Genomic DNA, 27,402 nt, shown 5'->3' with positions numbered 1-27,402 from the left:
TGTTTGTGTGTGTGTTGTTTGGGTTTGTTGTTTTGTTTTTTTTTTTCTTAAAATAGCTTCCCCATGAAAAATCCCAACTTTAATGTGCTTCATAATTTATTTAATAAAGTGATTAACAGTCAATTCAGTAACTGGAAAGTATATGTATTTGGGCAGTGATCACATCTCAGAAGGAAGCAATTCTCAACCTGAAGTTAGAAGATAAAAGTTATGTTAAACCAACTAGAGTAACCGTTATGTAAATGGCAGATACTGTGCTGCTTGGCGCAACACTAATAGGTTGATTTATCAAGAAAGATTAGAGTTCACTAAACACAGTTCTGCTAAGTGGTAGCTGAGGGGCATGACAACTGACAAATACTCTTCTTGAGTAATCTAGTCATGAAGGGAAAGAAAGATTACAGAAAAAGGCAAACTAGCTATAAAATAGTGCGACATGCAGACAATAGTGTAGTCTTTCAATTACGGTGATAGAAATCCTACTGCTTAAAATATTTACAAAAAATATAAAGCAGAGATTGCAAAAGACATGGCGGATTGGGAAGAAAGAGGAGAGAAGGGGTAATTATTCAGCCTCATTAAATTTTTCATCAGAAGCTGCAAACTATCATAGTTTGAGCATTTCCTTTTTCATTAGAGTGCTTTTTAATATTGACATCCAACCAATTATGTTCAAACTAATTCCCAGAATAGTGTGAGAATGTAGCGACTTTCAGAAGTTTTTCCAGATTAATGAACTGCATTATTTTTTCATTAGAAGCTGCAATGTGCTCCAAGACATACAAAGTGGGGAACAAAAAACCACCCTGAACAGAACGTATTCTCCAAAAAGCCCTTGGCTTTCTTAATGAGTTTCTATCTTCAGGGATCCTTCTTCATCTTTACTTTAAAAATTCAAAACCAAAAGCAACACTACTACTTCAGATGGACTCCTTGTTTATAACCAACTGCAGCAAATTAGATGAACTCCCTGTCTGTTAGCTCCAGACCCAGGTGAATGACGTAACACTAAAGTAAATTTTTTTTTTTTTTTTTTTTTTAATTGCCATGCTATCTTTGATGTTCTAAACTCCAACTTTTATGTTTGGTGGGTTTTAGTTTTTTTCCAGATGTCATATTTATTAATCTGTTTTCCCTATCTAGGTTAAACTATTATAATGTTCTGAAGATTTAGTAAGCCTTAGCTAATGATAACTTGATTCTTTTTAAATAATTTCAATGAAGAAAAGATAACAAAAAGGCAACATATTATCTGATTCATTATACAGATAGCAGGGCATCTTTGTTTTATGGCTTCTTAATACATTTTGGTTTTCCTTTCCAAAATAACTCTCTCTGGTAACATTTACATAAAAGGTGATGAATCACTGTCTTAAATTAAAAAGAAATTGCAATGCTGAATTGCATCAGCATCTAATATAGGCATCACAAGACTAAAAACTCATTTTTTTCTCTTCCTTTTAATATTTTGTCTTTAATTAAGTTGCACCTTTTCTTCATCTCAAGTTCTCTTTAAATCCATATTTTGTTAATGAATCCCTGCCTCTAGGAGTGCTACTCATTGCTCTCAGGAGATTATATACAGACTGGATTGTGTTCATAGTATAATAATAATAAACTTTCTGGATATGAGTGTTTTACTTGCTGAGAAAACTATATTTAGAAAGGTATGGGCATATATTGAAGATTGCCTTTAATTTACTAAAACAGCAAGGTTATTAGTTCGGAAGATGTATATACAACCTTGTAAGAGATACATAAGCTACTTCAGAAGCAAATTATCTACTATCTTTCTTACAATAGCTTACAGCCAAACTAGCATCTATATATGAACAGTAAGAACACATAATTTACTGTCAGAGACACATGTTCACTGTTTCATCTGTTTCTAGTCTAATAATAATATGAAAGATTTCTCATCTATATGAACACACCTATATTCTTTTTCTTAAATGAGAGTGATGAAGACATTATGTAAGCAACAGATTTTGTCATTTTGAGAGACTTTTTGCATGGCAGTAATTTTTAGTTCACTAGTGTGGCCAGCAGGAGCAGGGAGGTGATTGTTCCCCTGTACTCGGCGCTGGTGAGGCTGCACCTCGAGTACTGTGTTCAGTTTTGGGCCCCTCACTACAGGAAAGACATTGAGGTGCTGGAACATGTCCAGAGAAGGGCAACCAGGTTGGTGAGGGGCCTGGAGCATAAGTCTATGAGGAGCGGCTGAAGGAGCTGGGGCTGTTTAGTCTAGAGAAGAGGAGGCTGAGGGGAGACCTTATCGTGCTCTACAACTACCTGAAAGGACGTTGCAGTGAGGTGGGTGCTGGTCTCTTCTGTCAGGTGGCTGGAGACAGGATGAGAGGAAATGGCCTCAAGTTGAGGCAAGGGAGATTTAGGTTAGATATTAGGAAAAAATTTTTTACTGAGAGGGTTGTCAGACATTGGAATAGGCTGCCCAGGGAAGTGGTTGAGTCACCATACCTGGAGGTATTCAAAAAGCGAGTAGACGGGGTACTTCAGGACAAGGTTTAGTGGGCATGGATGATGGTTAGACTCGATGATCTTGGAGGTCTTTTCCAACCTAAATGATTCTATAATTCTATGAATTGTTACTTCATTTCTAATCAGCAATGTCCCTTTATATGTGAGGCTTCAGAAAAACATACCTATTTTGGAAAACCTACTTCTGCATCCAAAAGGTAAAGTCTTTACTGCCCAATTTTAGCTTTTGGTTCTGGACCCTGACCCTTAAAGACTGTTACTTTTGTGCCAAGAGACAAACTAATAAGTACACTGTTCAGAAGAAACTATGAAGCATGTAACCTAGCAAATTCAGTGTTTTCAAGGGAAGAAATTTACTACATAACATTCTCAGAGCAATAAAATGAACTTGTTGCAGAGTCAGGATAAGAAAAAGGCAAAAATGATGCTATCTCAAAAACTGAGTTGTCATATCCATGTAACAAAAATCATAAATTTAGGGTTACTTCCATCACATGTAATTGGTAGTACATCTGATAAAGTAGTTTAAATGTGTAACATGACAAAAGAACCAAGACTCAATTATAATCACTACATATATTCATCATCTTGATTTACTCCATAAAGATTTTAAAGTATATTAAACACAGAGGGGGAAAAAAGAAATATTTATCACTAGTAAATAAGTAAATCACCTATACAAATCTGTCATGGTATGCATTTTGCAGAGTTTCAGAGAACTCATATTGTGCAGCACAGCCCATAGACTTCTCCTGCAGCTCCCTACAAAGACATGGAAGTACAATGTAGAAAATAACCTGAATTTCCTAGCTTTATGGTTCAGGTACCCAAACTATTCCCAAGATGTTGACATTCATATATCAAGTTGAAATATGGAGAGCCACAAGTCATTCATCCACATGAAGTTAAAGACTAAAAATCTTCCTTGCATGCTCAGTCGCTTTATCACTCTCCCTCCTCTTCCTTTCATTCACTTCTGCGTGGCACCAAGAATGTCTTAGAGGAACGAGTTGGTCTTTCCAATGCAGCTGTCTAAAAGGCAATGCTGACTGTGAATTTCATTTAGGGTTACAAAAAAGTGGTTTCAATGGCAGCCTTCAAAGTATGCCTCTTAAAAATAGCAAGGTAAGCAGCAGCAGTGAAGCTGGAATTTGTTAAAATAAGTTAGTGGTACATAAAAAAAAAAAAAACGCTTCTGTTATTAGATGTGACCACAAATTCAAGCTGTACTACTATTTTAGTCAGACACTTAAGACCTAGGTAACTTATGGTTATATTTATTTTAAGGTAGTGCCATTGGATCCATACAGTGTTGTTCAGTACTGTTTCCACACTATCACATATACATCACACATACAAACATGCACACACAGGTATATGTATTGTTAGAAATGTCATATTAAAATAGCTTCCAGACAGATTCATTAGAAAACTCATGTTAGCTAAAAAATTTCCATATATGTTCATACAGCAATTGCCACCTTCTCTCAGCCCCCTGAGTTTTTCAAACTCACAATCTATTTTAAATATTTGTATTCAACAGAAAATAGCTGCTGGTTGCTTGTCCCATGCTTTTCATGTTTGTATTCTCCACTCATGTTAACTTCTTTCTTCCTGTTTCCTAAATGTCCTACTCTCTTCCATTACATCCATTTTTGCTTGCATATGGCAAGTACTGCAAGTGTGCTAAAGTGTTGGTTTCTTGGGAACTGTATGATAACTATATCAAAAATCACAAGTCTCAAAGTTTCTTCTGTTTTTTTGTTTGGACAGAGACCTACAGAAAGCTATACTCACATAAATGTCACTTTACAGAAGAGGAAACAAATTCACAATGTCACCACTGCAAACCACTTGCAGAGCTGAGACTGGATTCAAGATCAGCCTCTTTCCTAGCTTATAATGGCTGCTTTTTTTTTTTTTTAAATAAGGTTTGATGTTCCCTGTTGCAAGATGTAGCAGTCCTACTGTTACTGTAATAGCTTGTATCCTCTTCCTCCACCTCTTCCCCTAATCCAGGCATTATTTTGACCAAAAATCACAAGTCAAGTAAAACAGAATAAAATGGGACAAAATACATCACGATGTACACTTGATTCAACCAGTCAGTAGAAAACTGTAAAACAAGCAAAATCTTACATAACACAAGTGATCTTTTAGGATAATCAAGCACATTCATATCAAATTCAAAACAAGAGTTTTGTATCATGCAAATAGAAGGAGGGATGACTGCCAAATCTGTGAATGTGGAAATGCTAAGTAACATTTTAAAACATTCCTCTTGCTACTGAAGACATTTTCTCCCAACAATGCATTCTGGAACTATCACACAGACAATCCTGCTTCCAAGCTTTTTCATAACACTGCTTTCCTATGAAAATTATTTTCTCCTCTATTATCCTCTAGTACAGTATCCTGATATCAGCTATTTGAACTATTTTTGGCACTTGAAATTATTTGAATGTTCTTTTAGAAAGTTAATAATTTATCTTTGTATCTTTGTAAAGAGCATCTTTAACAAGTCTTAATTATGTCATTTTGCATAAAGCTGTGGTACATAAGAACACCAGCAACTGAAGAGAATTCAGTTGTGCTAGGCACTGTACAAACACAAGTCATTATAAAACAATCGCTCACTGTTCTATTCTTTATTTCTCTAATGACTTAGTGGTAAAATAGCTATTCCCTAGCACACATAAGGAGAGTTATATTATTGTTCACTAATATAAACATTTCATTTTGCATAATACAGGAGGAAGAAAGTAATAACATATCTCATTAAGAAATTTCTCATTGGATTAGCAGATGTCATCAATCTTTAAAATGTTTAAGTATGTCTCATTACATCAGAAACCATTTCGAATTAATATCCTCAAACTCACTTTATTGCAATATAAACAGTTGACACAAAACAGTTACTTACTATCTCTCTCCCTCTCAAAATACCTATGGAAAACTCTTACCGGTATTTGGACATTTGAAAGCTTGCCGTGCTTCCAGCAACACCATTCACTAGGGGTCATACAAGAAGCCTCCACTTGGGCCAGCCAGTAAGGGCTGCATCTAATGCCACTCCTTCCCTGAATCCATGCAAATACACCAGATTTTCCTTCTCTATTCCACAGACTTAAAAACACCAAAACAATCTTGGCAATGCTCACAGAATACAGAAAGTGAATTCAAAAAGACAGCTACTGTGGTCTACTGACAACACCCAGAAATGTCAGCCACACCAAAACGTACAGTGCTAATTAATGCTGAGAACGTGGTGATTGCTACAATACATGTCTATTGGATTTTGTGTGAAATCCCAGACACTGATATGTTTAACACTGTACAGCATTCATGTGAAAGTGGTAAAAAATGGGATTTCTAGGAGAGATTAATTTGTTCTAGTGGTAGTAGAACTGCTCACATTAACATTTGTTTGACTGGGATTTAATATCCAATACAATACAATTATTTTAGTTGTGATCATTTAGGAAAAATTTTACCAAATAATGTGATTTTTTTTTAGGGTTTCCGGATGTTTCTCTCACCTAATTCTTCCATTATTTTAGTAACTCTATATATTTTTTTCTGCCTCACTAGACAGAAACAGACATAAAAAGAAAGAAGAAATCCATATATAGAACCCAAGCCAATGCTGCTCCTGTCTGTAACTGTAGCCTCTGCCAGCCCATTGCCTCCTCTGAGGCTCCACAAGAAACAACTGGATCTTCAACCTCTGACAGTCTGAATTTAAACATATCCTTACCCACCTAATGAACCCACCACTTTTTTTCAGCTTCACTACTCTAAGAAAGAGAAACAGAGATTTTGACTGGACATACATCCAGAAAAGGATCTCCCAGCCCTGTTACATGGAGAAGACTTTTTTGTGGACAGAAAACAGATTGCAGAGGAATACAAGAAAAGAAAAAAAGACATATGTAATGAAGAAAGTTGTGCATGCAGGAAAGGACCTTCAATAAACAGAATAAATATATGTATTGTCCTAAATGCCTAAAACTACTTTCTCAGCTACAATACGTAGTTTAATGTGCAATTTAATTTCTACCATGGCAAATTTTACCTCAAAATATAGATTACTACTTGTCTTTGAGAATACTAGCTTTTGTATTATGGGAATTGGGCTTTCTATGAAATCTGGAGTTACTGTGTTAAAAAATACATACTTCTGACATCTGAACAATGGATTGGATGAACATGATACAATAAAGACATCAACATCAAGTGGAGTTGGGAACTGTAAAGTTAAACCCTGGTCTATAAGATATTAATAAACTGAATTAATCCAACACTGGAGCAGCCAGCCTACAGAACAAAACAACCCATAGCTTTTGAGATTGTCCTGGTTTCGGCTGGGATAGAGTTAATTTTCTTCCTAGTAACTGGTACAGCGCATTTTGGATTTAGTGGGAGAATAGCGTTGGTAACACACTGATGTTTTAGTTGTTGCTAAGTAGTGCTTATCCTATGTTAAGGATTTTTCAGTTTCCCACGATCTGCCAGCACGCAGGTGTACAAGAAGGTGGGAGGGAGCACGGCCGGGACAGCTGACCCAAACTAGCCAAAGGGATATTCCATACCATAGAACGTCATGCTCAGTATATGAACTGGGGGGAGTTGGCCAGGAGGGGCGGATCGCTGCTTGGGCATCGGTCAGCAGGTGGTGAGCAATTGCATTGTGCATCACTTGTCTTTTCTTGGGTCTAATGTCTTTCTTTTTGTTCTATTCCTTTACATTACAATTAATAATAAAAAATAGAATAACAATAATATTATTTAGTTTAGTTTAGTTATTAAACTGTTCTTATCTCAACCCATGAGGGTTTGGGTTATTTTGGGTTTTTTTTCCAATTCTCCTCCCCATCCCACTGGGAGAGGGGGAAGAGTGAGCAAGCAGCTGCGTGGTGCTTAGTTGCTGGCTGGGGTTAAACCACGACAGAGGTATTCTCTTATTCCAGCATCCCTATAAGCTGAGGGATTCAGCTGATCCAGTTAGCGTAAGCACTCCAGGGCACTTGCTAAAAACAATCCAGACATTCTCAGCTACCAGTACAACATGATCAACTACTATGTTCCACTTTTCTGACAGATTCAAAATGCTATCCTACAAGTGAAGTCAACCATTAGCCCAGAGTATATTACTTATCTTAACTAGAGGCTTACAATATCAGTCATACTTTTTTCTGTTTTCCTAGTTCAGATATGGCAAAGTAACTGCATAAGAAAAAGAATTTCAGCAGCACAAAATTTTTCTCCAAACATTTAAATATTTACTCTGATTTTCTTAAATAAGGACAGATTACTAAAAAACATTTATAAATACTTTCCTTAAAGCAGCCATTTTCTGCATCTCTGCCAAATGTTTTGTTGCCAGACTGCACTAAAAACCTTTTGCATTAATCAAAGACTTAATACTTGCCTTGCACAATTTCTGTTGAATAAAAAATCTGAAAGGATATTTTATAAATGAGGGCAAAGTGCAAGAGTGATGAACATGCTTAATGAAAATGAATATTTCTTTATTCAAGTCATAGATAGACAAGCCCCATTTCACTACATAAAAGTCAAATTTAACTGGGAGACAGACAGTAAAAAGTGTGCTTGCTTAGATGCACACTACAGAATGCAATAGAAGTTATAAATTTTAACGCTAATTAATATGAATTTATGCAGGGCATATGTAACCAACACTTAACCATGTTCAGGCCTGGAGGATCATTTATATTTTAAATCAATGAGGTAGCACTAAAGCATCTTTAGCACATTTTGCTTGAATAGTTTTTATTCTTTGAAAAGCTGATGAAATGCAGCTTTTACTAACATTCCTTTTATCTTATTCTGTAACTGAAGACCTGAGAATCAAAAAGATGAATCCTGAAAAACATCTTTTACATTGACAGTTTAAAAACCTTGACCTCTTTCTCTCCCTCCTCAAGGATGTGTAAGTACCAGCTCAAGCCTACCATGCCATAACTAGGGCTCTATTTTGCCTTTAAGAGGTCCTCATTGCCCTCTTTCATCAGCACATGTGAATTTCCTTCCTGACAGTCAGGCCTCAAGTTAAAACATCTTTTCTTATTTAGCATTTTCCCTAGGTCTTCACATCTAATCCGCCTCTTCAGATCATTTCTTCATAATCTCTTTAAAATCAGGAGTTTTCTATTTACTGACATGGGCTTATCTGTCTCCAGTCTCAAGTTGCGATTACTGCAAAAATTCTTTACTCTGGTTTTGGAAAAAAAAAAAAAAATACTGAAACAAATGAGGAGTTTTCTGCTATATGATGGAACAGCTTCAACAAACAAGCTGAAACAACCCTTGAAAGGTAAGTGCTTTAATCAGAGGGCTGGTTAGATAATTTTTCTCTCTCCCTCTTCGCTTGTGATCATTCTTGTCAGTGTGTATTTAGGCACATTTTGAAATGCCTGCTGGACTGCCAGTCCTAGGAAGGACTTCTGCCCTCCTCAGGCATTAATATGAGATAGGAACACTCAGTCCTGTGAAAATAAGGACAGTCCTAGGGACATACACTGGGAAAATAAAATAAGGACATTTTATTCACTGATTTTATGTTTATTAGCCACCAAAGGTATTAGAAGAGGAATTTCAGACAAAGTGTTGGAAACCCTCCTCTCTCCAATACCATTTGTGGCACCAAACTCTTTTTAAATTAGATTTGGGCCTTGGAAGGTGTAAAAATTGTAAAACCCAGGATGCAATGGTACAGAGGTTGTGTTTGTTCTACTCCATGGGTAAGCAGAAAACCAAGAGGTTAAAAATCGGGGGTGGGGCAGGGTGGGGTGTGGATGTTTGAGACCCAAGTTCATATCAAGCAGTGAAGAAGCACGATTTGGTTACAAGATCCCATAGTAACACCTTGAAACAGCAAAAACATTTGTTCATAGGCTTTTCGGGTGAAGTAGGAGGCCCTTGCGCAGTCCTCTTCTCTAGACAATGGAATAAGGAAAAATCATGTAGAGATGCTGCTTCCTGAAAAAGCTCAGAAAGAGGTTAAGGAGAGCTCTTGTGCTGCAGAGCTCTGGTCCCACTGGAAACCACTTGGCACATTGATTTCACTCGGGGCCTCCACCACCCCAAGAGTACATGTGATCATCTGTATGTTTCCTGTACCCATATTATCACCTTTCCTCTGATTCTTCCCTGCCTCAAATGTTGAGCAAGTTATTACCTAAGGACCAATTCACACATACTGAGACACAACATAAGCATAAAAATATAGAGATACTTAAGTGTTCTCTTCAGGAAACAAAGCCTTTTTCTCTTTAATTTTAAAAAGGCACTGTTACCTGCAGAAAATCTATTTCAAGTTCTACCTTTGTTAAAAAGAAGGGGAAAACATCCAACTGCAGTTGTTATACAGAAGACCAAGTCTTGGTATCACACAATTGCAGATAGGTCAAATAATTCAGCAGAGCTATACTGATCTATACTATCTGAGATCTGATCAATAGTCTTTAAAACAGATAATGGCAAAGGCACTGCCTCCCAGATTTTTTCCTATGACTTTTTTTTCCCAGAGATATCAAGCCAATGCTGCATCTTCCACTTCAAGAGTGTAATGTGCATTACTTCAAACTGTCAGAAGAAGCAATTTTACAGTGTGATCGAACCTTGCTGATTTTGTGCAGCTCTTCAGTAATTATATTAGTAACTGTAGGCAGGCATTACACCCAACACTGACAGCACATCACAGATCACTGTGTCGGTTGATTTAACGAAAACAAATGAAGCACTGGGTAGAAAGAAGTAAAGGAGAGTTCTGATGTGGCAAGAAATGCCTACGCTTAGTCAGTTGTGTATAGAAATGGTATATATATGGCCTGCATCATGAAATGACAGACCAAGAAAAATATGCATCTTCTTGTTTCTAGAAGAGTGATAACTGTATGGCAGTCTTTATTTAGGAATCAGTGGTCCTCACACTGTTCACTGCAAAACTTACATCAAAATCTTAGCCAATTAGGGACAGTATAAACAAGATTATAAACTGTTCTTGAATATGGAAATTTCACTTTAAAAATAAAAGAAACCGGGCAATAACATTTAACAAAAGTTAACACAAGCAGTTTTTACTGAATTGTGGCACAGATTTACTGGGGTTTTTGTGCATATATAGAAACAATTCAGTAAGGCTTCATAATAGTTAAGGTAGAATACGAATGAAATTTAAAACATTTCAGGAACTCACAGAACTTCAGTGTAGTAGTGTAGAAACCAAACCAAATAACTATTCATTGCAAATGAAATCAGTGGACTCAGAGAAGGGCAATTACTGGTGAACAAAAAAGGTCATTCAAAAATTCTTTCAACTTCAAAAGTTCAATGCTCAGCAGTGTGTGTCCACATCAATGGAATCACCACCCCTTAATACCACCACTTTTGTTCTCCAAGTTGCTAAAAACTGCTGTTCTCTACCTCAAATCATCAAGCAGACAGACACCATGACTCAACTCAAGGAATTTAGCTGTTTCATCACTCTGCTGTGAAGAGCCAGGTATTCTGCACAGATGGAGACTTTGCTTTAGTTTATGTTAAAGAAAGCAGATGGCTTTCCTAGCGACCACACAAAATGAACGAGCTGTGTATTTGTATCTGAAAAAAATGCATATACCAGGTCTGTATGGTATGGAATGAGAAAGTTTGGCAAGAAACCTAGTTTAAAGACTAGTAACTATGTTCATCTAAATGCCATTCAAAACACTGAAGGTCCCTTAAACACACCATAATTGCAGCATAAATACGCAACAGCAAATACCCGTTCTCACAAGAGATCAAAAAAGTTATGAAAGCCAAAACTTCAAAGCAGTTTCAGCTGAAGAAGTAGAAATGATTTAGTGATGGCATCCATATCACAGGATGGTGGAGATTAGAAGGGACCTCTGGAGATCATTTCGTTCAATCTTCCTGCCCAAAGCAGGTTGTTCACAACATTGTCCTTGCTGAATCAAAGATAATTAAACCCCAAAATGGTTAACCTGAGTATTACAAAGACCTCAGATTTTTATGGTAGTAGACAGGAGGATGGTAATAGACAGGAAAAGTCATGACCCCTGAGAGGTTTTCATAGCTTGGAAGTAAACAGTTGAAATTTGAATTAGAAGAATGCTCCCGCACTCCCTCCCAAAACAAAACCAAAACACCCCAAACCCCATAAAACAAAACACCAACCCCTCAAAAAAAAAAAAAAGTATAAGGAAACTGTACCAGATATCACAATTGTTATCTTCTAGGAGAAAGAATGCCTCAACTCAATCCTAACAACCCCTGCAGATTATTGTCAAGGGCGTCCTTAGGAAAACACAATGCAGTAAACCAGTATAGAAGACATGGAGTAGCATACACCAAGACATTATTTCAAAAATCTTTAGAAATAAAAACCAGACACATGCAAGTCATGAACAGCACTTACAAAAGCTGATGCCAGACTAAATTCAATACAAAAATAGCATGTTTCTCAACAAATGGACGTAACAGGTCCCAAAAGGCATATAATGAAGCTGATTTCCTAGACACAGTCTTAGCCACACATTCCCCTGACCCACTTCCTTCACGGCAAGCAAAGCAAAATACCATCTGAGTTGGATGAGCTCACTACTGTTCAGTTTTATTATTGCCTCTGATACTTTAGCTGAACTTTATACACCATATACTAGATATCCCTTCAGATCACTGACCAGCAATTCTCCCAGTTCACTTTCTAGAACCTCCCACAAAGAGGAGGGGGAAAACAGCAAAACTCAATAAACAGCTAACAAAAAGAGTGCAAAGATTTGATTAGAAGCCAAACACAGATGCACCACCTTATCCACTGCATCTTGCCATTCATTGTTTGAAAAGTGCCACTCTGACTTGTTTTTCATCATGTTATCATCAAACTACTAATGTTATTATACAAAAAAACGTACAGTGAACATGCTTATCCTATTCCTTATTGCAGGCAAAACAGAGGAGTGAGGTCACAGAAGAAAAGCTGAAGGGAAGCAGCAGCTCTTCATCAGGCAGTGTAATTAGATCATACCTGTTCTAAACAAAAATTTCTTAAGAGCTGTCTTTGGCAAGAAGGGAGAAAAGGGGGAGAAAACAAAAAACAACCCAGTTTCCTTCTAGCTGGTTTAACTGACATGACTTCAGAGCACATGTACTATAAGCAAAGTAAGCAGAGTTAAGTCTGTAGCAAATTGACAGTGCATGTTTGTAAGTATTAGTTAACTAGAGTTATTATTCTTCTCAACCTATGTTATTATTTTAACATTTTCAAATACAATCCATTAAACTGTTAAACGGAGACATAATAAAGTGCTGGAGAGTTTAGTCTACTGATGCCTAGCAACTTAGGATAAACGTAAAATGCTTTATGAAAATGCTGTATTATTACTGTGCTTTTGCATAAACCTGCGCAAGTATTTTATCTCTTTTTAAGTGTGTGCTGAACATTTACAAATCTGTAATGGAACTAAAAACTATGGTTTGAATTTGTCAATGGTTCAAAAGAAAAAAAATGGGTCACTGTCATCGTGCAACCCATCTTTCAGTCAGAAGTGAAAGTTGCAAAGGATTTTCCCTTCTTCAGATTTCTCTTTCTAGTGCTATTGGAAAGCTTGTCTTCTTGTTTAAATGAATTTCCTTTTAATCTCCTCCCTGAGCTGCTGGATAGATGGAGCCTCTTAAAAAATTCAGGATATCACTGTAATTGTAAATTGATCTGCTTCTGTGGCAGAAGGCTGGGGCCCTCCATCCAGGGAAAAGACTATCTTCTCAAAGTTGTTTTTCAGACAAATGATTAATTTGCACTCTCTCTTACTACTATATAATCCTTTGATGGAAAAGCAGTTTTTAAACAAAATGCTACTTTGGGGATTGTTTTATTCCTGGCAACGTACAGGGAAGAAAGCCAACTGTCAAAGCCACTGTGAAATATTTACTGGCTTGAAATTTTTAAGTTTCCTAAAGGAGACTCTGACACTACTTACATAAGAACTAAAACTGTATTAGGCAACTAAAATGCACATATTCATCACTGCTAAAGTTCTGAATTAATGTAATATATTAATAGACACAGGAAAATTCCCCACTGATTTTTAATGCAAAGTTAAGGTCGGAACACTGTTATGACTATGCAATCTTTAAAACAGACACGTAACTCATTAGTATCAAAGTAGAGGAAATTATCTATCTAGTGTGGTGCTGAATCCACATAGCCTGTTTGCCTTTGGCTCTTTGGTTATAAGATCTGGCATCCCTTGGATTATTTCACCTAACCCATCATTAGCTTTCACAGGTCCTATATACTGTGCAACAAACCTAAATTTAACAAACCCAACTCCCCATCAATTACCACGCTGAATATATTCCCTGTCAGCACAGAGCACAAAGATTAGACATGCTGAATTACATCTTTCTTTGTGAAAAGTCAATATTTTTAGAGCACTGTTAACATTGCTGACTCCAGTTGTAACAAATGTTCCTTCCCATTGTGGACAGGTGCTAATGCCCTGACCTTTGCTGTTTACATACAACACAGAGCTACTAAACAAAATGAAAAACCTCAGAAGACACCAAAAAATACATAAGAGAACCCAGTAACAGTGCCACAGAGTCACAAATGTGGGGTTTTAATAGCCATATTTGCTTGGCTGGTGGAATCCTGGAAGATGACCTAATTTTTTTTCCCCCTATAATCCTGCAAGTAAACATTAGTAATTTAGATTTAACTTTTTCTCTCCGCACACACAAAGCACACAAAAAGGTTATTACTTGCAACAAAAAATACATAACGCTGCTGTTGTGGTAACATAGCATCCTTACTTACCGGTCTTCCACAGATACACCGACGAAGTTTGAAATTCACTTTGTGCACGAGCGTCCCAGATTCCCAGCAGCAGAAGCACGAGAACTCCCACGCACTGGGCTGGCACGGCAGAAACCCCTGGACCACGGCAGAAAGCAGCGCTCCCTTCTCTCAACCCCATGCCTCCAGCAGCCTGCTGCCACCTCCAAAACCCGCAGCACGACCACAAAACCTTCTTCAAATAATATTCCCCTCTTCAGAATTTCTTCACAGGGAGAAGGGGATTGGAAACCTCTCTTCCACTGCTGTGCATGGCAGTTGAAAAGGAAAAACTGTTTAACACCAGGGAACAATAGAGTCCTTGCTCGCTCTTGCTGCTGCAGCGGCGGCGGCGGCGGCTGCTGCTGCTGCTAGTATGGTTGCTGCTCCACGCTCTTCCATTCAGCGGTTAGTAGCAGTTTTCCATCAGCTAAAAGCAAGACAGCTGTCCGCAGGGGGCTCCAGCTGACTGAGCAGGTTATCTTGCTCTGGGAGGCAGCAGCAGTCATTTACACCAGCTGGAGAGAGTGAGAGACAGAGAGAAACAGGGATGAGTAGAAACACAAATAGCCCAGTGCTGTAATTTCGACGCAGAGAGTGACTGCAAAAGGCTGGCTTCCCAGACACGTCTCTCCCTGGAATATCCCAAATGATACATACTAAGAAGAAAAGAAATCATCAGACATGCTTCAGAAACACAAGTCACACAACCAGAACAGATATAATCAGAATGATATATATTAATTAAGAGAGCATCAGACATTTCTCCTGATAATAATACATATGCTGCATTAACCATTTTGTAAACAACAAAAAATAAGTGATTACGCATGCATTAAATAGACAATTAAGACTTTAGGAGGGGAAAGGGAAGAAAATGCAGAAAACAAGAAAAAAGAAAAAAACACTAACTTACATTGCATATTTATCAAACCTGTTTCAGGTAATAACATATAGCTATCTGCTGTGAGGACAGATGAATATATCTATATGATAACGTGTATGTATGTGTAAGCACATCACCTCTGTGGTAGTTGAAGTGTGCATGTAATATATAATGCAAGATAACATCCTTTTCTATCCAGCAAGTATGTACACATATATACATGCATAAATGTCAACTGTGTAATTTAAAATAATTTGAAGATCAAGTTATCAATCATTTTTAAAACATACACTGAGTTTTACATATGAAAGTATTCAGGATACATTAGGCTGTCATGATGATACAAAAACGTGGAGAGAGACAAAGCTTTTTAAATAGGGATCTTTATCTCTCCCATGCACTACCCAGTGAACAGATGCAATAACAAGCCTAAAGATTGGGTTTCGGACACCTATAAACTGGGAAGAAAATGAGGAATTTTCAAGAAAACTGCTATCATATTAAAAAAAATTCATTAAAAATGCAAACAACTACAAAAATACACGGTAAGAATACAAGATCCAGAGTTTGAAAATGATGGAGCTATTGTTGTTTAAAGAAGAAACCTTCAGTCAACCTCTCTTGGGACGCCTGTCATTTTGCACAACCTTCCCAGACTCAGCCTTTTCACATGCATTAGATTAAAATCAGCCGTGATCAAATAATTCCCAAGTCCTTGCCTGTTTAAATATTCTGACATCAGAGCAAATTAGCAATGTTGAAGGTTGCAAATTCGTCTTTGTTTACTTTCCACTCTGTTACGCCTCTAAGAGGGAATTAAAGGCTCAGGGAGCTCTAGCACTGTGAGGCTGTGATTAAGAGAGATAAGCAAGTGTGGATTACTGTTCCTCAGCTGTTGAAAAACAGGCAACAATCAGGAGATTATAGGTTGATAAGGGATACACAGAAAGCCATGATCTTAACAAATTTATAGCATCCTGATGCAAAACTTGTACCCTCAGCTAAAGCACTTCTGGAAATACATTTTATTCACTTTGCTTCATCATGCCGTATTCACTTTAGGAAGCATGGAAACCCCTTCAGCCTTTGCTTTGTTGGACTGGACAGAATACTGCTTTAAATCAAAATGCTCTCTGAGTTTATAGAACTATAGCAATTTCACAGGTAAATTTGGGGTTAAGTTAGTCACATGCACATTATTTTACAGGCTGCGTAGAGGGACTTGAGAATATTTGACCTAATAAAAATAATGTCAGCTTCATAATTTATAAAAAATAAGACTAGGACTTTAAGGGCTTAAAAAAGTTTTAAGATCAGCAGGCAATCTGTGGCAATAGCTTTATTGACTTGCACAGTTAAAATGAAACATATATAACTTACACATTCCTTTGAAAAATTAAGAGTAAAAATGTTGGCTTTTTAGCTGGACCTATGCACCAGGGGAAAAGTCAAGTTTATAGAGTGACTAGGGGAAAAGGCACCCTTTTCAGAGTTATTAAATACAATGGCTTCTACCTAGAAATTTTATGAACGTGTAAAGAAAGCCTCTGAAAATATTTTGTACGTGACTCAGATCATCCGGAAACATCATCGGGGAACAGATCATCCATGTAGCTGGCACAATGAATCAAAGTGGTTTTTGACAGCAGAACAAAGCAGTATCATGAGAGAGAGTGAGCACACATACACAAACACTCAAATATTTTCTTATCTTTATGCAACTATAGGACCACATACTTTTAAAACTTCACTAAAATAGAGATTATTAAAATAAAATAATTTCACACTACTTTTTATGGTTGTACCATTTTTTCTGTCAAAAGTCAATGAACTGTGAAAGAATAATTTCACCTTTTTTTTTGGTGAGAAGTTATGATGCATTTAAAACTGTTCAGAAATATGTCAAAGAGACAGAACGGAGGGAATATTTATTATGCAAATGTATTTGTGTGTCTGGAAAAAAATAAGGATTCCTGAAGAGCTAGTTTTGGCAAACACTAGATCACTTCTGCAGCACATACACTCATCTTCTATTAATCAGGGCAGGGAAAGGCCAGTGCAACTACAGGCCAAAGAGTAGGCTGATGCCTGAAGACAGAGACACCCACACCAACCTAACTGCAGGAGTTAAACTTCGGACCCAAGAGGCAATATATCCTGATTGCAGGCTCCAGCTGCTATCGGCATGCCTTACCTGGAGAGCTGCTATTAGCCTTTTCCACCCCAGTGTATCCAATGTGCTCTTACCCTCTTCCTACTTGCTACAGTGAACATGGGACCTCCCTCCCAGTTAACAGTGCAACTATTATTTCCAGCCCACGCTGGCAACCCATACATAGCTATATACGTACCTAATCCATACCTAATGATCATAATTTATCAGTTGCTTATGGCTTAGACATTCCCAAAGAAATGGTTAAGTAATTCTGAGAAGAAACCTCTAGACAAAGCATAGAAATAAACTACCATCAACATTAGCATCTGTGTCACTAACATAATGGTGTCAGTGCTGTACCTTGGAGCACCAGCATATCTGTCTCTGTAGACTTATTCGGATACAATCATTCATTTGAGGCACAGCAGCTATGTGGACTCTGTAAACTGCTCGCACAAGTGATTGACAAGATAGCACCCTTTTGTTTTCTAGAAAAAATATGACTAACCTCAAAGACCTTTATGAAAATGAGGTAGAGTTGGCCATGAAATATTGGAATTACTTTGTTCATGTTTCCTAGCATTAAACAGGTAGAGGATGACAAAACAAATATGCAATACCTTTTGTTTAGCAGAAAAAGAAATGAGAACAATATATAAATTTCTTAGCCACTGGGTATGAAATGCTGCCTACCAAACCGAATCACCCTGCTGGTATTCCTTTGCTAGCAGGCAGTCCCACAGTAGCACCCTTCTCTGTTTATGAAATGTCATGAATAAAAGCTTCAGGATCACATCATCTTCTATCCTGAGTATGTTGTATTTCTACACACAGTAAAGTCAAAGAGTGTGCAGAGAGTACAACCTATATATGGCACATTTGTTTCTACAGCCAACAATACTCAATGAAGAGGTGTGCGCAGCATGACTTCTGTCCACCTTCAATTTCACAGTCTGGTTAAGCCAGAAATCTTTAGAGAAGTTTCAGTCCTCTCTTCTAGATCTATAGATGATGTTTTACAAACTACAACTGTACCCCACTAAACTACCTGTGCTGCATGAGTACTAGAATACCACGAAAATCACCCAAATTCTAAAGAATGAAAAATGTTTTCTTTCTTGTGTAGAAAATTCAAAGTCCTCTTCATCTGAATGCTGCTCATTTTGATTTATTGCCAAGACTTTTTCCCTTCACTTAGGTACAAAAATGACAAGTGCTGCCAAAGACAAATAAGTCGACTACTGCCTGAAAAGAGCTCTAGAGTTATAATGAGTTTATTAGAGCCAATACCCACTGGATAATACAGTAGCACATATTTCTGAAATGCACTCTAAATTTGTAACATACTGATCCGGTTCAGTCACCATATTAGGATGCCCTTGGATATATATTCCCTGTATGAGATGCAGTGGTATGGTTGCACGCCTAACTTTTAGAGAAGTTAGGAAGGTGTGGTATGTTCCCTTACATGTACGTTTGTTTTGCAAGATCTATGATCTAAATAACCCACATAACAGCTCAAAAAAGCTTTTGTACTGTTTATTCCCTGACATAAACTCATGGGCCAAAACTTTTAGCTCTGCAATTTGTGCGAGCATGATTTTACTGCATATAATTTACTACAGATGCAAGGATTCTGTTGGGATGGGACTTGCAAGAATTGTATTAGATTTTGAGAACTTCAGGCTGGAATAAGCTGTACAGGGCTCTTTTAGGCTTTGCTGCAGAGCACTGAGCACTCCTCACCACACTCAGTAATGGTCTATTATTTTTCTTCATATCAATGCTAGGGAACCTAGTCAGGGGAGCCACAAGAAATATCCTAAACATCAACAATCTGAAAAAAAATTCATGTGTTGCAGTATACTTTGTCTCTCAACATGTGCAACTCAATTCCTTAAGTCCAAAATTAAATATGCTGTGCAAAACTTGCAGCTGGAAAAAAGTTATTCTTCAGGGATCCTAAACATATGGCCTCTAGGTGTCACACTCGACCATGTCATAATACACTATTTACGGATTTCTCTTATTCTTTCATAGCAGGTAGAAGAGGTCAAGAGACCTTGATTTTATCCTTTCAAGGAGTTATATTATGTCACATCCTCTTTTCAAACTTGTAATTTAAAAAAAAAAAAAAAAAAAAAAAAAAAAAAACGCCAGCAATTTTCTGCCTCTCTCATACAAGTAGTACAATTATTTAATTATTTTTTGATTTGCCAGAGTAACTGTTTTTGCAAACATTAGAAGTATCACGATGCCAGTTTGTTAAATTTATGTCATTCTTTTGGATCATGGATTTGGAGGACAAGTCAGGAACTTTAAGAGTTATGTGTGTGAGCTGTGCAGAAGTAAGAAAGTACTACATATAAAAATCCCTAGAATATGTTAATAATGTATACCTGAACTCTTCAGCATTTCTCGATTACTTTGAAAATCTTTGCAACAAGAAAAATTTATTTTTTGGAAAATGAATAAAAATTCTACTTGCATGAATGCATGAGCACCAAACATCTAGTCATCTAGTTCTGACTTTACAAATGCTTTGCTTTTATTAAGGTAAGTTAGTAATTCTTGGACAGATTTCTCTTTTTTTAGTTTTTTTTTTTTTGCTTGTTTAATTATATTGGGGGTGTGGTGTGTGTTTCTTTGGTTTTTAATCTAGTTTAAATCTAGAAGTTCTCTTAGCCATTCTTTCACTGGTAAGGGGTGGGGGTTTTTTCAGTTGCAAAAAAGGTAATTCATCCTTTTTTGTTTTTTTCATTGAGTGTTTTGTTTGGTTTTTTTTTTAATCTGTACTTCTGTATTTCAGTAGTTCTCTCAGTTTGGTTTAACACCTGGCTGTTGCATTTTTTGTAGATCCTTTTGGTAGGTAACAATCAACATCCCCAGCATAGAACATTCACGAAAAGAAAGTATTCTTTGTAAGAAGGGCACTTTGACGTACCACCAGGAGGTGTATCAAGAACTGCTTGCTGGAAGATAAAGCTAGAGGAACTCAAGAAGAAATCAACAAATTCATCAAGAAAGCCACCTAGCTTTGGATCAAGCTACCTGGTGAAACAGTGTATTTGCCATTTTTGTCTGTCTTCCAGAAAAATGTTAGTTTTGACTTGATAATACATTTCAACCAAGGAAAGGCTACTGGGCTAAATAGAGCAATATCTTTGTGAAACATAGTGGCCCAAGAACTGCAGAGGGTCAGATTAAACCAGCTAATTCTACCTTCTGCCTTTACACTCTGTGAATGAACATTATCCTTTCTGCCCAGATTACACTGGCTTCAACAGCTGACCGCATGAAGCAGAACCTTTCCAAAGATCAGAATCGGCTGCAAAAGTGTCTGTGATAGCTCCCTGTCAGGAAGCGTCATCTGTATTGCGAATTCAAGCTCTCAGTCTTTTCTCTTCAATTCAGAGATCCGTTTAGTAGCCTCTGGTGGAACTTGCTGTATAGCAGGTAAATACAGTACGCGTTTTTCATTGGAAAGCCAACAGCACTGATACATCAGCTTGCTCAAAGAGATTTTGAGCATATTCACATATTCAGAAGCAGATGGTCTAAGTCCTTGTATTTGAAATTTCTCTTACAGAGACTATATGTACAGCAAAATGCTAATCACACACAAAATTCACAAGCAAAATACTAATTAACGTTAGGGTTTGTAGTGAGGTATGCATCACCACTCTGACTCTCTCAATTACACTTTTCAGTTTCTTAAGACTGCCAAGTTTGCAGTTTCATAGTAACTTTATAGATAAAGCCAAAGACAAGAAAGAGAAAAATACATAAAAATTATCTCCATTCTGGTCCCAGTCATTTCAATGAAGAAGAGACACAATCATTACTTTTTTGTGTTAATAAAAAAGGAAAAAAACATGTGCATGAGTAAAGAGGTGAATTTTTCACTTAAAAGCTTTTGGTAACCTCTACTTTGGGGAAGAAACTTGAACTTTGCTTCTTTTGGGAGCGATCAGTGTGTTCTTCTCATCATAACTTCCGAAAAGAAGTCCACGCACAATTAGAACCTCTTGTGGAATTGTGGCACCAGTATGCACTTGCTTACAGAGTGCTGAGGGGGAAAAAACCTAAGATTGGGTATAAAAGTGAGACTGGAACATAAAGCTAGCCTCTAAGTCACTAGGATAGAAAGCCTGGGAAAGAGTAAGTGATAGGAAGAGCTAAGAAAACAGACTGAAATCACGATAAGAAACCTAAGTGGAGAAGAAAATACTGTGAGGAAGTAGTGACAACCAGAATCTGTGTGGGTGTGCTATTTACTGTTCATTCTTTTAACACATTTGGCATGGATCTACAACTTATATACCTATGTAATTAAGACTGCACAAATAATGGAGCTTGTTTAATCTAACTTTAGTTACCTCACCTTCAGAAAGTCCAATACAGACTTCACTAATAGAGAAAAAAAACCAACCCAGGTGACCATAATTGCCAGCAGAACCAGTTTTCTATCACCAAGCCCATTAGACTAGATTTTTCCAACAGAAAACCAAAAGGCGGGATGTTAATGGGACTTTCCAAGCCCCTATGCCTAACATGAACTTATGCTGAAAATAAGTAAGTTTATGCAGACAACATGCTTAGTGGAGAAAAATAACAGTTAAAACTAATAGTTGTAAATGCAAATAAGTAGAATAATTCACAGGACCTGAAAAGCAGGCAGGGAGATTTCAAAGACACAATGGAGAGGTAAGTACTGAAATCCCTGGCAAGGGGAACAGAAAGAGAATGGAATAAAGAAAATCAGTGCCTGTTATTGCCTTTGAAAATCCTCTCCAGGGAGAGCTTAGTAATTTGCACATACCAAATCACCTTTAAACAAAAGCCACCTTCAGTCAATTTTAAACCTCCTCCTTATTAAAATCCTATCGATTGACCATTCATCTAAATGTCTGACAAGCCAATTTCCATTTTCAAGGAGGGAAATGTTGGTCTTTTTTTCAAGCCATAAATCACTCAAACATTCTGTTATCAATTCTCAAATTAGTTAAGTAATACAAATTAATAAGAAAATTAAGCAAGGCTGCTTTCTTTAGTGAGTTGTTGTTTCACTGGAGGTTTTTAACTTAACCAATACATTTAATGGTTTCCAGAAAAAAATAGGCTCAGTAGTAGTGACAAACGCAATATAGCTGGAAATAGCTTTTAATGATTTGTTAACTTCTTAAGAGTCCTAACTTAGCTGGCCAAAAGTACAGCTCTGTGTTTTGTGCTGACTTCAACAGATCAATAAACAAGAAGAGTGTAACTTCAAGAAACTGATTAAAGGATCTCACACCATTCTGACATGGGGTAAGATGAGATGAGATTTAAACCATATTAAGTTAATGAACAAGGTTCAACTGTGATTTGCTAACTAACCAAGCCCTACGATAGAACTACATTATATCATTAATAATCATATTTTGCAGAATCTTAGGTTATAATTAAACTTACAGCATAGAAGGTAATATCTGAAAATAACTCCTTTGCTCTCTAATTTTACATGAAAGATTCACAAGTGTGTTCCATCTGTCATACTTTCATTATATGGTAGGTACTTTAACCAGGGGGTGGAAGGGAAATCTGTTCCTACTCATCAATCTTCCTATTGAAAATTATAGGTCACTTTCATTGAAGTCAACTCCGTAGCAAACTACAATGTGAAAACTAAATCTAAATGAGGTAGGCAACCAAATTAATTAATTCTAAGCCCGTATTAATGAAAGCATGATATAATTTCAAACCACATGGACAACTAGTTCCAAAACACTGAGCTGTGTTAAGAAAACCTCCCATTCTCCTAAGTGCTGACTTTTCTTCCTCCTCTGCTGTTGCAGCACCATCCTCTCCTACACCCCATTGCACCAATATTTTTGTGGCAAAAAGAAAGCAAGTAGCCAAATCTATGCACTGAGATAGGTGACATCACAACCACATATAAATTGATTTTCTGCATACAGATCACAATGCACTTAACACATTCTGTGTGCTGCTGAAAAATCTTCTCTAAATTATCAGCATTAGCATTAAAATTAGAGCCTCACTAGGGGGATCAAACCAAGCTTAAGGTGATGTGACACTTTCAGGACAGGAAAAAATTTCATTAAATTGACACCATTGTTCTTCCCTATGGTGACAAAAGACATTACCGCCAGTTTTCTCCAATCGCTATTATACTTGTGTATCTGAAAATGAGAGAAAAAGCTTTCCAATTAAGTGTTAGTGGCAGCTCTGGTACTTCCACAAGTCTTTCCCATGAGACTCAAAACTAACCTTGGTCTAAATAACTGACAGTTGCATCTATATACTCTCTGCAGAATATATGACAACTTACTTCGATGTACTGCTCACTGAAGAAAGAAACAGTATGGAGGAAATTAAAAGAAGGAGTTTTCTCATTGATTGTGCTATTATTGAAATAGTATAGAAACTTGCAAAGCAGTTGTCTCTAGATCAGCATTGAGTTCAGTTGTTACCATCCAGCTAGATGAGTGGAGCGTAATTTCCCTGGGACAAAGAAATTCAATCTACACAGATAAAATGGGGTGGGGAGCACTAAAAAAAATGAAGGATAACTTTGAAACTACAGCAGCAATGTCTGAATGGCACTCAGTTCAGGTAAAGAGACAAACTTGTTTTACCAGTGCAAAAAAAGGCATGTCATGCATAAAGCAGAAGTCAAACTTTACATAAGAACCTGTTTCCTAGATGTATCAATAGGTTAAAAAATTATTTCTATTTTCATCTTAATGCTTTTTTAATATACATATTGGATCTATCACTTATAAAAAAAATCAACACAATTTATGTCAGCTTTAATTTTCTTTTCACCCACATATAAAAGTACAAAACCAAGTAATTCAGAATTTCACATGAAGAAAGATGAAGGAAAAAAAATATATTCTGCTTCCTCCCAAAGCGACTAGAAAAACCATTATAAGCAACCTGCTTTGGAGAACTTGGAGGATAACTGCATGTTAATTCCCCATATCATTTCAGTTCTTCCTACAGATATACAGTCATAACCATAACATATGTAGTAGTTCACCCATATCTTATTGTAGCACATGCACTTATCTAAAGGAGGAGTTTAAATATTATATGGTCTTTGAACACATCTTAAATACTGAAACTTGCTGAATAGCAGGGCACATTATACCTCACTTAGGCTCAAGTAGGGTACAATTCAATAAATTAACCTCCTGTAAAGTTACAGGGTTGCCGTAGCAAAGTATTACACTGATAAGATTCAGAAAAGAACTTCCTTCATTATGTCAAACACTTTAAACAAGCATATACCTACACCAAATCCCCTCTCTCTGTCAATAACTGGTTGACTGGCAGCCAACAAAATACTTGCTTGATTGCCAACCTTGTGAATCAGATTTTTTTTAATGTAAAACTTAACTATATTGAGTTATTTCACTACAGTGATATTGAGTTATTTGACTACAATAATTTCTAATAAAAATTGTTCTTGATTTGGGTATAGGCAGTTTGGCAGGGCTTCTTCTAAGCTCCCAAGATTTAATTTTCATTTCTGAAGGGACTGGTGAAGTGCATCGAGGGTTCCCAGCCTCTGTTAGAGTCAAGACTTCTGACTTCGTGTCCTAAGTTTTCTAGGTGCATACATAGCTTTGACAAAAGGAAGAACCACATATCTTGGATCTTTGGAGGAAAGGAAGAAAATCAGTCTTCCTGTCTCTCTTATATGTATGCAAAAAGAAAATTGCTATTGTCTTTGGCCAGGACAGAACTTCTTATTGCCACCAAACATTAGGAAAGTTTAAAGGAAATCATCTGTTACACAGAAGATTTTTTGTAGTGCTTTCTTTGTAAGCAATACTACAAAAGAAAAATAATTAAAATAAGAATAGGGAATGGCATTTTTGTTGCATTCACATCTTCAGAATCTAATTCAGAAACCCAGTCTCATTTTCTTCCCCATTTAAAAAAAAGTGCAGGAATTTTCTTTCTGTGTTTCATATTCTCTTTCATATTCCCATCCTTATGTTAACCTACAATTTCAAGTAGTCATCTTCAGATGATATCATAATGAAACAATCCCAGATGAGTTTCTTTGGCTTTGTATAAGGGAATACAGAAGATTATATTCATTTGATTTCAGAATGGACCATTAGCCACTGTATTCTTAAACCATTAAAAGAAAGAATTTGAAATCAAACAATAAATAAACCTAATGCATACCTCTAAGCAGAAAGTAATTAAAATAGATAGTAAACATTTGCTTTATTGTTTGTTTTTCCCCCTAAATTATGATTTTTGCAACAGTTCTTTAAATGGTTTTCACTTTAACTGCATTGCAAAAATGAGATCATATTCATTGTATGCTCATTAACTCAGCTGATGGTGTTTTAATTCCTACAACATACAAAGTCTGATGTTCCTTTTGCAATTTGACATAGCTAGTGTGTGTTGAGAATAATTAGCTTCACTATGGCAGAACAAATTATTTCTTTGCAAAGCACACACACTGCTTTTTAGCAAAGATTATTGGTAAACTTTCAAGGTATTTCTTGTCTTACAGAAAAGCAACTATTTTATTTTTAATTAACTTTTCTATACCCTGATTTCCCTAATGAACTAATAATCCACATTCTATCTGATGGTAAATACAACAGATCTAAAAGAAGATGAGAAGGGACACTTAGCACAAGCGTTATGTCTACTATATACCGAAACACTCTGGCATTATGATGTCAGTAATAGTAAATGCAGTTTAAAACACTAAGGGTTAATCAGAAAGGCAGTAGCATGGGATTTCATTACAAATTATTAAACTATGATGATTTTTTGCCTAAGACTTCCCATAAAAAGCCAAACACCACACCTATAGTTTGGCAAACATATTATCTTAACGTATGTAGGTATCATATAAACAAAGTCAAACAGTTACACTCTCACACAAAATTATTCTACTCATCTATTTTCAGAATTACAACATAGTATCCATGATGTGACCTCTAGAAACAAGCACTTATGTTAAAATGTTACAAACATCAGTACAGGCCATGATCAACAAGTGACAGGGGAAGAATGCCTGAAAGGTCTATAAAGGTGCATCCCGATACCATTGTGGGCTGATTTGACGGGCAGTTTGTGGCTGTCTGGCTAACCCACACACACACTAATAGAGATGGTGTGGGCACATTGGTTACACAGAGGTCCAATACATTGCAGAAGCAGAGTGCCCAAGGTGGGGGTGGTGCAGGCTGTCACCCGTCTTTTGCCCAAAGCCTGACACTGGGACTGGTCAGAGTCTGCATTCTCCCCCTGCCTCAGCTCAGCTGTGCCAAACCACTGCAGTGCTAACTGGGACATGTGTCAGTTAACTTTCCAGATGTGTATGTGTGTGTTTGCATGTGTGAGAAGCCTTCCCTGTCACAGCCCATCCTTCCTTGCTTGGTCTACTAATAAACTGAGAACAGCACCACGTTGTATAGTATTCAACTCCCCCTCTCCCCATCACAACATAGTCAGAATCTTCTCCCAAAAAGCCATTACTTTATGTTCTCCATAATAAAAATAACATTTAGACCTTACTGTATTCCCTAAAAGCCTAAAGCAAGAAAACTAATCACACAGTCAAAGAACAACCACCGGAATATGTCTCTTATTCCTTACACACACACACCCCCTATGATATTTAAGGTGTTTTTGCAGAAGTAGTACCATTAATCTCTTAATGTGGTAACAGAAAAGTGTAGGCTCCATGAGTTAGACATAGTCATTGGACTCTAGGTCAATCACACCTCCTTGAATATCACTCAGATGGAAGAAGACAGTTACTGTGATCCTCAAAAAAACATGCAATGTTAATATTGCATCTGGAAATAATAATTAGGAAGAATTTTGTTTTCTGATATATGAATATCATCATTATGGGATGCAACAGTAATCCTGGCTTATTCCCATAAAATTTCAAATTACTTTGGCAAGAACAAGAGAAACAAACTCCATCAATACGTAAATCAGAACTAT

The 27,402-nt window shown here is 36.8% G+C and overlaps 1 protein-coding gene across 5 annotated transcripts in view; it reads right to left on the bottom strand.

Annotated features, from left to right (window-relative positions):
- The window catches only part of THSD7A (thrombospondin type 1 domain containing 7A), a 308,856-nt gene that overhangs the window by 209,825 nt on the left and 71,629 nt on the right, over positions 1-27,402 (bottom strand). For all 5 annotated transcript variants that reach the window (XM_030008044.1, XM_030008047.1, XM_030008048.1 and 2 more), the window contains one exon: positions 14,342-14,877. In XM_030008044.1, the coding sequence (XP_029863904.1) occupies positions 14,342-14,501 (160 nt within the window). In that variant the 5' untranslated portion in view covers positions 14,502-14,877. The remainder of the gene's footprint in view (positions 1-14,341; positions 14,878-27,402) is intronic.

This window comes from Aquila chrysaetos, chromosome 3, assembly GCF_900496995.4.
Source record: "Aquila chrysaetos chrysaetos chromosome 3, bAquChr1.4, whole genome shotgun sequence".
NCBI classification, from domain to species: domain Eukaryota; kingdom Metazoa; phylum Chordata; class Aves; order Accipitriformes; family Accipitridae; genus Aquila; species Aquila chrysaetos.
The sequence above is the reverse complement of the archived record's forward strand: the minus strand, read 5'-3'. Positions and strand labels throughout refer to the sequence as shown.